This window comes from Mauremys reevesii, linkage group 1 (genome assembly GCF_016161935.1).
Source record: "Mauremys reevesii isolate NIE-2019 linkage group 1, ASM1616193v1, whole genome shotgun sequence".
Taxonomy (NCBI): domain Eukaryota; kingdom Metazoa; phylum Chordata; order Testudines; family Geoemydidae; genus Mauremys; species Mauremys reevesii.
This window is the reverse complement of record NC_052623.1, coordinates 76955464-76971314: the sequence shown is the minus strand read 5'-3', so window position 1 is coordinate 76971314 and position 15851 is coordinate 76955464. Positions and strand designations below refer to the sequence as shown.

General features: G+C 41.1%; 1 protein-coding gene across 1 annotated transcript in view; it reads left to right on the top strand.

Moving 5' to 3' along the window:
* The window catches only part of PCDH9 (protocadherin 9), a 904321-nt gene extending 891888 nt beyond the window's left edge, over window positions 1-12433 (top strand). Inside the window, exon 4 of the mRNA XM_039482820.1 lies at window positions 10183-12433. Within this exon, the coding sequence (XP_039338754.1) occupies window positions 10183-10556 (374 nt within the window). The 3' untranslated portion in view covers window positions 10557-12433. The remainder of the gene's footprint in view (window positions 1-10182) is intronic.
* Window positions 12434-15851: the final 3418 nt, after the last annotated feature.

Here is a 15851-nt window from a genome sequence, read left to right as displayed (position 1 = left end):
CTGATTATTTTCGGTGAGGGGGATATGGGACTTTGTGGCAGGGGAATGCGGTTGCAGATACACTGCAGGGTGTCTCTGTCCTCCTGCGGTCCTGCAGAACATCCACAAGGCGCCTGAGCGTGTCCGTTTGCTCCCTCACTAGTCCAAGCAGCGTTTCAGTCGCCTGCTTGTCTTCCTCACGCCACCTCTCCTCCCGTTCGCTGTGTGAGCGCTGGCACAGAGAGACGGTCTCCCTCCACTGGCTCTGCTGGTCCGCCTCTGCTAGGTAGCAGCCCATACGTTCCTCGAACATCTTGTCCCTTGTCTTTTTCTTTCGCCACCTAATCTTTGCCAGCCTCTGCGAGGGGGATGCTGTGGCAGGTCTGGAGACAGTGGAAGCTGTGAGATGGGAAACAGGGAGTGAATTCCTTGCAAAGATACATTTTTGCGAACAATTAACTGAGTCTAGGCTGTCTCTGTGAATTCTGGGTTGAGACCCCTGTGCCTGCTGGGGCACAAATCATTTTCGCGGTGGATTCTGGGTAAATGTTGCCAGTCATTCCTTCCTCCGGGAAAGCAACGGCAGACAATCATTTCAAGCCCGTTTTCCCAGAATTGCCCTGGCATACGCCATAGCGTGGCAACCATGGACACTGTTTTGCCTTTTGTGTATGTCACCGTATGTGTACTAGATGCCGCTGACAGAGGCGGGCCAGCAGCGCTACACAGCAGCATGCTTTTGCTTTTGCATGACAGCAGAGATGGTTACCAGCCATATTGTACCATCTACCATACCATAAATTGGTAATAAGATGGTAATAAGACGGGCATGGTTACCTGTCCTTTTGCACTGCACCATTTGCTGCTGTCATAAGTGCCCCTGGCCGAACAGCCAGGGGCGCAAAAGCAAAAATTGGGAATGACTCCCTGAGTCAATCCCTCCTTTTTGGTATCTAAAAATAGAATCAGTCCTGCCTAGATTATGGGCAAGTGTACTAGAGAACCACTGTATCATAGAACCAGAGAGCACAGCTGCTCTGTGTCCGATCCTGCATAAATTATGAGCTGTATGCTATTCACAGGGGGTGCTCCTGCAACAACACCACCTGTTCATTCTGTTCTTCAGCCTTCCTGGGCTACCATACCATTGTCCCCCCACTTGTGTGATGAAGTAATAAAAAATGCAGGAATAAGACACAGTGACTTGTTTGTGAGAAATGAGTGGAAGGAAGCCTCCAGCTGCAATGATAGTCCAGGCAGGACATTAAGGAGTGTGGATGAAGGAGCCCATCATCCCTCTGTTAGTCCAGGGGCAACTGAATCTTTTATTTACAATGTAGGGTGGGGGCTGATGGAGCTCAGCCCCCTGTTGCAATGATGAGGATGGTTACCAGCCATATTACACCATCTGCCATCAAAAATTAGGGACAGGCGCCCTTGATCGACCTTACTGATGCTAGTCGGCATGGTTACCAGCCCTTTTGCACTGCCCCATGTGCCAATAGGCTGATGATGAGGACGGATACCCATCTTTTTGTACCATCAGCCATCCATAGCGTGGGGGGAGCAAGGATGTTGGTGTTGAGTGCTGCACCATCGCGTCTATCTGCAGCATTCAGTAAAGATAGGGTGACATGTAAAAAAGAGTCAACAGAGGATTGTTTTCACTTCTGGTGGTGGGTGGGGTGTGTGCGCAAATTGCCGAACTATGCCCTGACCCACCGCAGACACTGTTTTTGACCCTAGAAGCATTTGGAGCTCATCCAAGAATGCAAATACTTTTCAGAGACAGCAGGAACTGTGGGATACCTTGCGTCCTCATTCCCCCCTCCCTCCATGAGCGTCCATTATATTCTTTGGCTTTCCGTTACGCTCATCATGCAGCTGCGTGCTGAGTCTGTGCTATGCCGTCTGTCCGTAGATTTTTTAAAAATACTTTGGACCAGGCGTAAAATTACAGTAATTACCCTAATTAGATTAACGCAAGGAGAGCTTCGTGGAGATCTCCAAGGATGATTTCTGTTCTATCCCCATATCTAGAGAGACCTCCCTTTCACACAGTTAAGATTCCTGTTATATTAAGAATAAAAGTTAACATGGTTAAAGCACTTACCGACTGCTCCTTCCCCTGATTCAGGGTCCGGGTTAATGGCCGGGGAGGGTTGTTGGGGGATCTCCGTGACGGTGATGAATAGATCCTGGCTGTCGGGGAAACCAGCGTTGTAAGCGCTCTCTCCTGCCTCGTCCTCCACAAACCCTTCCTCATCTTCCCCGTCCGCGAACATCACCGAGGAACTGGCCGTCGACACTGTCCCATCGTCAGAGTCCACGGTCACTGGTGGGGCAGTGGTGGCAGGCTCCGTAGCGTTTGTTTGCCGCTTTGATTTTTTGGTAGCCTTGTCTGGGGTCCTTGATTTTCACGCGGCGCTGCGTTGCATCCCGCCTGTATCCTCTGTCTCTCATGGCTTTGGAGACCTTCTCGTAGGTCTTCACATTCCCTGTTTTGGAGCGCAGCTCCGAAAGCACAGACTCCTCGCCCCACACACCGATCAGATCGAAGAGTTCCCAGTCAGTCTATGCTGGGTCCCTCTTTCTATTCACAGATAACATGAACTCCTCTGCTGGAGAGCTCTGCATCGTTGCAGGTGCTGCAGAGCTCGCCCCGATGTCCAGCCAGGACGTCAGATTCAAAGTGGCCAGACAGGAAAATGAATTCAAATTTTCCCGGGTCATTTCCTGTGTGGCTGGTCAGAGAATCCAAGCTCGGACTGCTGTCCAGAGCGTCAACAGAGTGGTGCACTGTGGGATAGCTCCCGGAGCTACTAAGTTCGATTTGCATCCACACCTAGCCTAATTCGAGCTAGCCATGTCGAATTTAGCGTTACTCCACCTGTCGGGGTGGAGTACCAAATTCGAACTAAAGAGCCCTCTAGTTCGAATTAAATGGCTTCCTGGTGTGGACGGTTGAGCGGTTAGTTCGAATTAACGCTGCTAAATTCGAATTAAAGTCCTAGTGTAGACCAGGCCTAAGATTCCCTGAAGGAAAGCTATATGTAGTAGGGCATAGGCTGTCCAGATTACCCCTTTATGCACTTAACAGTACAAGTTCCACAGTGCACTTCTTCCCATCTTGTCTCCCTCCGCCCACCCTACACACAGGTGGACTGGGAGTGGGCAGAGAAAGGCAGGTAGCATGGAACTTGCACACTTACCAGTGCAATTAAGGCAGCATGTAATCTACACCTGGTAAAGGAATTACTCTCTTAGACTAAGGTGCGGGAACCTGGGAAATGTGACAGTTACTTCTGCCAAGCGGAAGTGATGCTTTTGGAGTGGCCTGCTACGGTCGTCATATACATGGTCATATTCTGCCACGCTTACTCCTCTTCGTTAGTATTTTACTACATGAATAGTCAGATTCCTTTCAAAGGGACTACTCTGTAAGGGTGGCAGCATGTGTCTGTCAGTCTAGCCCAATTAAGGACCAGATTCTGCTGCCAACCTTGTTTGGCTTCAGTAATGCCAAATGGGACTAGCTGTGGAGTACGGTGTCTTTCAGTGTAAGGGTGACAGAAGCTAGCTTAATTACTAATCAGAAAAAGCAACTTGTACAGCATGTGTGTGGGAGTTTTTGTTTTGTTTTTTTGAACATAATCTAGGATTCAAGAAAGCACTTTCACATTAATTCTTTAATTAATTGAAGAGAAAAATATGTCAGAACCATCTTTGTGTTATAAACCATTTTCTCTCTTTTTATTGTATACAATAGGTGCAAAACCTTCATGGAATGCAGGAAAATCAGTTCTGTAATTATAAGTGGAGGGGGCGGAAGGTTTTATAAAACTTGTAATATGTTGTCTCTTCAGGAAAGGTCATTTAACAATGCAGCGTATGAATGTGTTGCACAGTCAACAAAAGGCTTTCTATATCCAAGGTTAAATAGAGCTGAATTTTGTTAAAGGTCTGGTGTGAAAAGATGAATAAATATGATTGTATCAACTTTTAAATGCAGCTGTAGCCTCTCATTAATTGGAATGCAAAATTGCACAAGTCATTAATAACAGGTTTTGTATGCAGGGGCTTCATAATATTATTATTGAGTGAGACTGGTGAATCACACAAACAGAAACATGAAGACTTACCTTAAAATCCAAATAAAACCAAGCATAAGCATAACTGTACACAAACAGATACATATTACAAAACACCTCCAAGGCTGGCATACTCGCAATCTTATGGAGACCATTAGACATTAAGATGAAGACAATAGTAAGTGGAGAGCACCATAAGTGGGCAGTGATGAGCTAGTTACCACCTTCCTGTCATCCCAGTGTTCCAGCTAGGGGTTGGTATGACCATCTTTGTATTGCATCCCTTTTCCTTGCATCCCCTACACAACCAGGACGATGTATGATTTAGGTCTAAGCACCCTGCCCATATTTGTCATTCTGGGGGACCATAATTAAGGTTCCAGTTGCTACCATTTGCCTCATACATTTCCCAGCAGTTTTGATACGTAAATGTGGTTATTCCATGGTTACAGGTATTCCAAAATCCCCTAGGAATTCTGTATTTCAACATTAAACTGCCCTTTTTTTCTTTTATTTGCTTATCACAATATACATATTGCTAAATCTTATGACCCTAGGTCAAGTACTTTATCTAGGCCTCATACTTTTGAAATATCTACAACAAATACTTTTACATTTGTTTTCCCTTCTTACATTACAAGTCTAATGGCCTCCATTTTATGATCTTAAAACATTTTTATGTGTTTTAACACCTGATATATAGTTTAATCTTGTATAATAACTTTCCCTAAGATCAGGTCAGGGGTAAAGGGTGAACACCATGTTCACCACTATACCTAACAGCAGTGCATCCTGGCTAATGGATCCTAATTCACAGAGGAGGCTGAAAAGCATCTGAGTACAACTTAACTTGTGGTCTTGACTCTTTCACATTTAAAGAATGAGCCTCCGGCTTTGAGCAAGAGAGTTTTGAAGGAGCCAGTTGAAAAGCAGCTGGTCAACGTGCCAGGAGCTAGTTGCTAATTGCAGCAGTTAGTTAATCAATGAAATAACAGTTCAGCTTCTGGGTATAATAAAATGAGATAAAAGACCACTCTGAATTTCCACAATTAGGGTATAGCCAACATTTGACTGGCATTTAACTGCGTGCACCTGTCTCCTTTTGAGGCAGCAAGCCATGCAGTTGCCTGACAGCTATTAACAGAATAAAATAATAAAAAAGGCTTTAGGGGGGGCATAAGATCTGATATCAATAGTAACAAAGACAATTTAAGGGAGTGTTTGTTATGTACCTTTGTGTTTGCTTTCAAAACATTTAAATCCAGAGACAGATGGCTTGTACAGTTTTATCAGCAGTTGTGTCATTATGTATTCAAGCAGCCAAGACTGATAACCGGGCTCATGCATTACAGATTGTTCAGAGAACAAATACTTTGAAAAAAACGTATCAATAAAGTACTTCAGTGTGGAAAAACTTGATACAGAGATTCCAGTGACATTTTTTGGAGAGAAAGGAAACAAATTAATGCAATTATGAAATTAAAGCATCAGGAATAGGTTTTTAAGTGGTGTCATTGTTTGCAGTAATGAAGCAAGTTTAGAAAATCGGGTGAAAGCTATTGTTTGGTAGTGGTGGAGAGGAAAGATAATTACCAGTAAGTCAACATTGTGCTTTCTCAGTACAAAGCAGCTAATGCTACCATCCTGCATATCCCAACAGGTTCTTTTCCCCATCATACTTTTCATGATTATTGCACTTGTGCCATTGAATACTAAGAAGACTCTTAAGAAGGAATGAACTGTCTTCACAGAGAACATAATTACACAAGGCAGGAGCTGAAGAAAACCATGCTACTGTGTTTTATTTTTATTGTGCTGAGCTCATATTTTCTCCAAAATTAATTATTTTTTCTTCTAAATCACATGCATCTTGCATTAGGGGATTTGCAGAGCCTCCAAAGCATCATAATGATTATTAGTAAGATTTATTAAATGCATTGTGGTTGCATCTAAATGCCCTAATCAGAGATCATGATGCCTATGATGATAGTCACATGTACACATTATAAATGAGATTGTCCTTGTCCCAGATTGGAATATACTGTTATTCCATTAGTGTGGTATTAAAAGATATTGTCTATAATCTGAAATGTACCCCTGGGTGTACACATAATGCAGCATCACTTCAAACAAAAAATAAGACGCTGCTTTTATGTTGTGATGCCTTAAAGGCAAAGTATCAAAATGTTATTTGCTGATTAACAATTATATAGAGTCCTTCAAGGCGTTTTATCTAATTATTCCATAGTTAATCCTCAGAATTCTCTAGTGAGACTGGTAAACACTCTCTGCATTTTACAGAAACTGAGAAACTGGGGAAACTGAGTCAGAGAGCATCAGTTACTTGTTCCAAGTCTACAGTGGGAATGAGTATTACAGGAGTCCTCCTGGCTCCCAGGACTGCACTGTGAGTGCTAGAGCCCAAACTCTGCTCATATATTTGCAGGTGAAACCCCACAAAGAGCAAGATTTGTCCTCTACAGAGAGGACTACACCCCTGTTAGGCTTGTCTGCATTTGAAATGTATAGATAGGGACAGCTGAGAACAAAAACACATCCCTCTTTGAAATGAATTGGATTGTGATAGTCTTTTGGAGAGTCAAAGTATGAAAGTGACATTTGGCTAACCAGAAATATGAGAAATGCCCCTTCCAAAGTGACCTGAAGAGGAGCTCTCTGTAGCTCAAAAGCTTGCCTCTCTCACCAACAGAAGTTGGTCCACTAAAAGATATTACCTCACCCACCGGGTTCCTCCAGAATAAGTGATTATCTCCACAGCACCATCCTGTTTCTGTTTATTAGACAGCCCCTTGTTCTTAGTAATAGATATTTAAATAGTACCTTTCATCCAAATATTTCAAAACTATCCATAAACTTCACCAACTTCAGAGGGAATCCATTCCGAGATTTACTGTATTATCTCTCTAGGACTCTTACTAAGGAAAGCTAAACACATGAAGTAAATCTCTCCAAGTTTAATTTGACATGGCTTATAAATCCACATGCATATTTTGTCCTAAGTAAAAACAGCTTATTACCCATTTAAATTCTGAACTCAAATGATTGCCATATCTCTTTGAATTTTATTTTATTTAGCTAAACAGGGCAACATAACAGATCCACTTCATGAGTGTGGAGCTGAGGATTCTCTTGTTAACCTGCTATTACACTGCAAATTGGAAGCCCAGGGTGCATGCACTGTATTTCTTGAACTGTGTCACTCTGTGGTGAAGGCTTTTCTTTGTGTATTGAAAGTTTTAATCCCTGCCAAACCTTTCCTCCTTGGGTCAGCAAGATAGCATTTTACTGTGTGATCAGGCCGGTTGGAAAGAGTTTTGCCATTTCTCACTTTTTTCCTGTGAAAATGGGAAAAACCTAATTAAAATTACATTTCTGTTGTCAGCAGAAAAAAAAATCAGTTTTTAACCTATAGATAACCTTTGGAAATGTTAACAATATACTAGGATTACTTCCTTTACTTACTATAGCTTTTTGTACTAAATACTTGCCTCAATTTGATTATAACTGTATAGTGCTGATTTCAAAGAGGGGCTTTTATAGAACAAGAATCTCTCTCTTCCCATGAATTATCACAGCTCTTATTTTAAACCCAAGATTATTGGCTCTCCTTGAAATTTGTGCTAAACTTCTGCTTTGCAGTCACTTTTTTTACCCTAAATTATTGCAGAACTGATTATTTCATCTTATATTGCCCCAATGTCATTGGGTATATATATTTCTTAAATTATTCCAATTGCTTGTACAAGGATTGCAGGAGCTTCCAGTCATGGCTCATCTAGTTAAAAAGACATCATTACTTTTGTTTGCCATAGTACCCAGAATCTACTGTTAGATACTAATATGCAAAAAGGGTTGTTCCTGCCCCGGTAACCTCACAGTCTAAGAAAAGATATACAGAGGTAAGGATAAAGGAAACAATAGTTGACATATTTTTTAACAAAATGCATCTAAATTATATTTGCTAAAACTGAGTCTAAATGCCACAGATGATTAACATGTGGAACTCACTGCCATAGGATCTCATGAGGACATTAGCTTAGGAAGATTAAAAAAACATTAGGCACGTTAAAAGGAATAGCAGCTACAGTTAGACTAATTAGGATGATCTGGGGATTTGAAAATAAACCTGCTATGCTGCATTTGCTGCAACTGAAGAGACTGAAATCTCCATTTTTGCTGCAGCGCAAACATCTTCATTTAAATATCTTCAGTGATAATTACGGGCCCAAATTCACAATTATAAAGGTATCTTTGTGCTGACACAGCCCTGACAGACTGTTTTTTCTGTGCTCTATATTTTTCATCTAATTAATGCTAACCTTCATGACTTCAGCATTCATGCCTATCTGGTTAATCTCATTCTCAAAATCAATCCATAATTTCCTTCCTGTCACTTCACTGTTTAATCAAGAAAAAATGTTTCTTAACTCTTTGAATGCCTGGAGGTCTAGACTGATGATTTGCTCTGAAGTCAAGGAAAGGATTCCCCATTGAAGGTCTTCATCAAAATCATCATATATCTAGCAAGGATCATGACCAAGCATTGGTCATTAGGTGTATATATTCTCAGATGTTAAGAAATAGGTAACAAAAACATGTGGCAGTTTCAGTCTTTTGGAACATCTTACCCTATGTGTAAATCCAGTCTGATCAGATCAGTGACTCCGCTGCAAGTTCACTCACTTAGAAATATGTTAAGACTGGGGAGAAGGTCAGCACTTTCTGGAGATATGGGTGACTTGTCCACAGAGCTGATAGTCAGGCCTCTGAAGCAGGCCAGTTGTGTTCTCCGTAGTGGGTGAAAGATGCAATGGATCTTTAATATGCATAGCATATTACAGACTGCATGGTCCATCGCCTGTGGTCTCATATTCATGCATGTAAGAAAACCATAAAAACACAAGTGAGTTATGGAAGGTTCACATTGTGGGTACCCTTTGATTTATGTAGTTTTACAGCAAATCATTGAGATGTGTATTAATGTCCAGTGGGACTAATGTGTTTCATCTATTTAGCGTACCAAATGGGGATCTGTATGTAGAAAGTCAATTTGACAATGGTACAGATTTTCTCATCTTCTCATTCTGTTTACTTTGTACCATTCAGGTGCTGCAGAGTGGTAGGATCTAGACCTCTGGCACATGGCAACCTCTGGCATGCGGCTCGCCAGGATAAGCACCCTGGCAGGCTGGGCCGGTTTGTTTATCTGCCATGTCCGCAGGTTCAGCTGATCACGGCTCCCACTGGCTGCAGTTCGCTGTTCCAGGCAAATGGAGGCGGCAGGAAACGGCCGCCAACACATCACTCGGCCCGCGCCACTTCCCGCAGCCCCCGTTGGCCTGGGATGGCAAACTGCAGCCAATGGGAGCTGTGATCAGCTGAACCTGTGGACATGGAGGTAGACAAACCAGCCCGGCCCACCAGGGTGCTTACCCTGGTGAGCCACATGCCAAAGGTTGCCGATCCCTGATCTAGACCTAAGTAGCCAGCTGAGAATTCTCTAACATTTCTGCTCCTATATCCAGGGCCCCACCTGGAAATTGCAGGCGAGATGAGAGCATGCCTGGGCTATGCCAATTTACCCCTGGCATAAGGTCTCATAGAGAATCTGGGTCAATGTGTTTGCTCATCACTGTTTTTCATCTGCCCAAGTGTTTACTTCCTTAATAAGGAATCCTTAAAAATTTGATTGGAACCGATTCATATCCGTTGTCTGAGTCTGTTGGCTAATGACTAATTTATCCATCATTCCCTTTTTGAGGAACAGGGAAGTATACAGGCAATGACACAGAAGATGTTTTGATCACAAAAGTCACATTTCACCAATGACCTTAATAACAGATAACCACTCTCTATTAGCATGCCAAGTATATTTTGACACTGTGACATTAACATAATGTCACTTTTTTAAGTCAGTGGTATAGTTGGTTGTAGGGTTAAGAACATTGCAATTACTTTTCCCATTTTAGCAAATGTCAGGAGTACATGCAGCTTTGATAGCAATATATTCAAAGTGAAAGTCTAACACTATTTCTTTCTCTCTTTTTTTGTTTTTTTTTTGTTTTTCGGTCTCCTTTGTTGTCTTCTGCAGATGGGCCTCTTGGTCCACGAGGATTAGCTGAAGCTACAGAGATGTGTACTCAAGAATGCCTGGTTTTGGGTCACTCAGATAACTGTTGGATGCCTCCCAACCTGGGTCCATACCAGCAGCCAAAGTCTCCTCTCTCCACCTTTGCACCTCAGAAAGAATGGGTTAAGAAGGACAAACTAGTGAATGGACACACGTTGACAAGAACCTGGAAAGAAGATAGCAACAGAAACCAGTTCAGTGACCGAAAGCAGTATGGTTCTGGTGAGGGCCATTTCAACACTGGCAATCACATGACTGACATTCCTTTGGCTAACTTGAAGTCTTATAAACAGGCCTCAGGACCTGCTGAGAGTCCAAAGGAGCATCAGCTATAAGAAATGGCTACTTTGGATCAATGACTTTAGTCTACTTAGACTTGCTAATACTGTGCGTGTGTGTGTGTGTATCAGAGCTTTATGTACTGGGTAGACCTCTAGAACTATGCTTCACATAGCAGAGATATGCATATCTTTGTTTTAGCCCAATGGAAAGTATAATGTTCTGCAACACAAAAGAGTGTTTCTACTAGTTGTGTGGTTTTGTTAAATAGACATGATTAAACTCTGCAGAGATCTCTCCAGTTTGCAAATATCCTTTTTGTTTGTTTGGTTTTTGACCCTGGACTGCTGCTACAAACAACAGAAGATGCATTTGGAGAGTGATAGACCAAGAGAGAGAGTTCAGTGGATTATAATGATTGAAAAGCATATCCAGTTAGAAAATTGTGCTCTTGCTGTCATTGATCTGTGCTGGGACTGCTATACTTGATATCATACCGCAAACAAAACAACTAAAACTATAAACATTAAACCTATTGTGCTATTAACAACATTAGTGGACACTTGTAAGTCAATCAGTGTTCAAAATACTTGTAAATAGGAACAATTATTACTAACAAAATTTGTGTACTTATAACGTTCACCTAAAAGGATACTGTAGCATAATTCTTTGTTTCACAGTTGCTTTTTACTTTTTCATTTGCTTCCTGTTTTGTTTTTAATTTCAGTGATGGTGTATCTGTGTTAGTAGTCTGTCTGACACACAAAGTTCCAAGGAACTCAAAACACTTGTGTTTAAAAAAAAAAACCAAATAAAAAACCTCTTGTTTCTGTTTAACAGCAGATGATGCTGGCATTCTAGTAAGCAAAACTGTTTGCAAATATTAAAAAACAAAAGGATTTACGCAAGGGCTTTAAACTTTAATAACTTTAATTTCACTTCCATTCTGTTTTGCAAAGCAGGGGAACTTAAAAAAAGAAAAAAGAAGTTAGCTATGTGGGTGGTGGCAAAGGAGCGTCAGATGGCATTTATTTAGGAACTCTGATCAGTTAACGGTCGTCTCACAATTAATGAAAAGTAACATTGAGCTAATTTGGAGTAGAAGGAGGGAAATTTGGAGAAACAAAATACAAGGATCATTTTCTTTCCAATTGGACAAGTGTGTGTCTATACCTAAGACAGTTTGTATTGCTGAAAAAGCGGCATTTGTGTTGATCCTCATCTGCGTTAATGTTGTAGTAACACAAGTGTTTTTAGACCATAGCCACAGAATATTTAATGTGTTGTGCCTTCATGATGTAACAGAGCATTCTCCTGGTAGGCTAGTTGGGGAAACTAAGGGTTAAAACTCTAATTATTGCTGTTTAACTGTTTGTTATCATAGTTGGTCAATGCCTGGCAGGTACCGGCGTCATGTCACTTCAGTCAAACCAGCAGAGTGACTCCTACTATTAATAAGATCTAAGTTGCACGTAAAACAAATCCAAATCTGGACATTCTTAGGCGGTTTTTGTTAAGGCATGACAGATGATTTAAACAAATAAATAGCATGCAGAAAAAAATAAGAAAAAAAAAAGAAAAAAAGAAAAGAAAAAAAAGCCCTTACAGAAAAAAAAAAGGGAAAATTATCTTATGCCACAGTTGATCAGTCTTAAAATAACAAATTTAGGTAATCTGAAGGTTAATTTGTTCTTACCAAAAAAAAAAAAAAAGTTTTTTTTTGTATATAGCAGTTCACAGTTTTTTTCCTCCACAGTATAAAGACATAAAATGGGTTAGGGGTGCATTGCTTATTGCAGTACTTATGTCAGTTTGTGAGGGGTGTTTGATGACTTTGACAGAATAAATATCTAAACAGTTATCCTTGTTACTGCTTTGCCAGTTCAACGTTATTTACAGTTATTCAGCTCTTGCAATAAATGTTCTGAATTCCTGATTGTCTTGTGTTAGTTCTTGGGCAAATGCCTAAGGGACTTTATTCCCATTCATTTCCTTTGGTGGTGTTGGTGGTTCATTATGAATATATAAGTTATTCTTCTAAACATATCCATTTGGTTCACTTAGTCCTGGATGAGGAAGGTACATAGAGAAAATTGCAAACATTTAGGGCCTTATTCAGCGACTCTTATGGTGAGTCGGACCTCACTGAAAAAGAGTTCTGTAGAACTTCAGGAGGAAGGTACCACTTACCAGGAGTTAAGGGTGTCAGCATCTGCCCTACTTTGTTAGGCAAACCTATGCACACAGAGTAACCAGGAGCCATTGGCAAACGGCAGTAAGGAAACATTTCCCCATAATGATTAGTAACCTTGGTGGCCACTAAAAAAACCCTGCATTCACCTCATTGCAGTTGTTAATCTTATCTCAGAGTAGTCTGTGGTATTTTCAACTTTAAGTATAGAAGATACCACAGTAATGTCAAAATACTGTGATGTAGTAAATGGGGATATTTTTAAAGATCAGTCACTGTGGGCACGTAATAGTTTTTTGTTGCTTTATAGTAAAACAACACTGAGATAAAGGGGTAATAAGAAATGTAACCTATTTTTTGATTGTGCTGAGTTTCAAAACCTAGAGATGAAATGAATTGCAAATTAAAAATAGAAACATCTCTCAAAATGCCTTAAAATAAAAAATAAGGGCCTTTTCTAAGAAGACTATTTGAAAACTAGTTCCTATTTGCTTACCCATCAGGAACAGAGTTCCCTCTCTGGCCAGTAAGAATTGAGTATGACATTTCCACAGGCAGGTAGGCGCCGTATTCCTTAATCTACTGGTACTTCCATAGTTTGTGTTGTCATCAACTCTTGCAGGAAAAACAGAAAATACAAGCGAGAATTCTGGCAGGTGAAATAATATATATTTTTTAGTTTCACTCTAAACAAGTTACTCATTTGTAATTGTAAGTCTTTAATATATTCACCAGCTTTTAAATTTAAAAAATAATCAGTTCACCATTAATATGGTAATACACTATGTCTTAGTCCCATTAAAGCAAATGGGAGTTTTGCCATTCACTTCAATGGGCTCTGGATTTGGCCCTAAATATGTAGTCAATGAGTACTCTTTTATTTACAACTAATTGGTTGGCTCAGTCCCTGGTACTAGCACTGTTGTATAAATCCCATAAATTTAAAACAAACAAACAAACAAAAACCCCACAACTGAAATGGTGAGAAATTCACTGATGTGCCAGACAAGGAGCTTTTCCCCCTCCCCACCTTGCAGAGGCCTAAAAAGTTGATGAATGCCCAGAATTATTCAAATGTTTCTTCAGCTCTCATGGCTTGGCACCAAGCATTACCGGCAATTATTGGTGAGCAAACTGGGCTGTATGTGGATGCCTTGCTTGTGTCAGTTCCAGACTGCTTCCTTCAGTTGGGCAATGTGGGTGTGTTTTCCCTCCCCCAGATGTACACATTTAAAGGAATGTGTGGAAAGATAAACCACAGGCTGCTTTGATATTTATTTATTTTTAAGATCAGATAAGTAGGGCAGGGCAGAATCATACAGGACTTTAAAGGCAGTGACTGAAAGTTTAATTTTGAAGCAGTCTGAGGGGTCGGCAGCCCTGGAGGGATTTAAAGAAGGGGATGACATGGCCAAGCATAACTCTTAGGATGACGATATGGAGGGGGAAAGTACTACAGTGATGCATGCCACATAAGAAGATAACAAACAATGCTCCCATTGCCATGAGAACGCTCCCATGATATACAGCATGATCATAGGAAGGACTAATCTTTGGTAGGACAGATTCTCTATGACCACAGGTTTCAGAGTAGCAGCTGTGTTAGTCTGTATCCACAAAAAGAACAGGAGTACTTGTGGCACCTTAGAGACTAACAAATTTATAATAGGTGCCACAAGTACTCTTTCTATGACCACCGAATAGTTACAATTCAGATGATTAATTATAAAATATGGCTGTCTTCTGTGTGTGGCTGTGTTTGTGATATTGCCAAATAAATACTATCAGTGCTGTGCAACACACACAGCCAAAACAAAAGAGCATTCATACCTTCCTCCTTACCACACTCTGTTACCTTTAGTTATTGCTGAGGTGTGAGACTCCTTGCCTTACCCAGAGACTACAGCACATATGATCAGGGCTTCACAGAATCATAGAAATGGCACGCCCAGCCCCCTACCATGAGAGAAGCCCAAGTAAACCTAGATCATCCCTGTCAGCTGTCTGTCCAACCTGTTCTTAAAAACCTCCAGTGAGGGTGATTGTACAATCTCCATTGGAAGCCTGGTCCAGAGTTTAACTGTCCTTATAGTTAGAAAGTTTTTCCAATATCTAACCTAAATCTCCCTTGCTGCAGATTAAGCTGATTACTTCTTGTCCTGCCTTCAATGGACATGGAGATCATTTGACCACAGTCTTCTCCTCAACAGCCCACAATACATTTGAATACTATCATCAATAATCTGTGGTTCCATAGCTAAATAATTTGCTGTGGCATACAACCCTTTCTAAAGAATGGTTTTTGGGCTCCAAAACCTCAGCTTTCATTAATGAAAAATTTCTAGCCCTTTCTGCTGCAAAGAAAACCTTGAAAATGTGAACCAATGCACTGTCTTCCTCACTCTACAGATTGCCTCGGCCAATAGCTCTCAGAGAGAGGAATGAATTTAGGATTTTTTTTTACTCTGAAAGCTAAATACAACAATTTAACTGTTAGCATTATTCATATCTCGCTGCTGATCACTTTAGCAAATAATGTGTTTATCCCACAATCCGATAGTGCCTCTGGCTTCTTGCCTTGTCCCCTAAGTGGTTTATACCCCACTGCCAAAGCCTTCAGCTTCACTTTCCCCCAGTTTACTGACTGCATTTTCTAATTCTGCAAAATTGGTTTTCAGGGAATGTAATCCCCTAGTATAGCTGTTTACTATGCTCTGTTAAGTTCCTTGGGGCAGGGACCATTCTTTGTTTTGTACTGCCTGGAGGACAGTGACAAAACAGCAGAGGGCCAGATTCTGAGTCCATTGGCTTCAATGGAAGCCTTTTAGTGGGTATTGGCCCATAATCAGGGCCGGCTCCTGGCACCAGTGCAGGAAGCATATGCCTAGGGTGGCACATGCTAAGGGGCAGCATTCTGTCTTGGGGCAGCACAGGCCGAGTGTTTTTTTTTCTTTTTCTTTTTTTTTGCTTCGGTAGTTCAGGCACCTTTTTTTTTTTTTTGCTTGGGGCAGCAAAAATGGTAAAGCCGGCCTTGCCCATAATTAGTAAAAACAATAAACTGCAAGTGCTTCAGTGCCCCTAACTATCTGCTTTATAATTAACTTAACAAGTGCATATCCAGCAACTCATTCTCTTTTTCATCTACCCACATAGCTTCCCT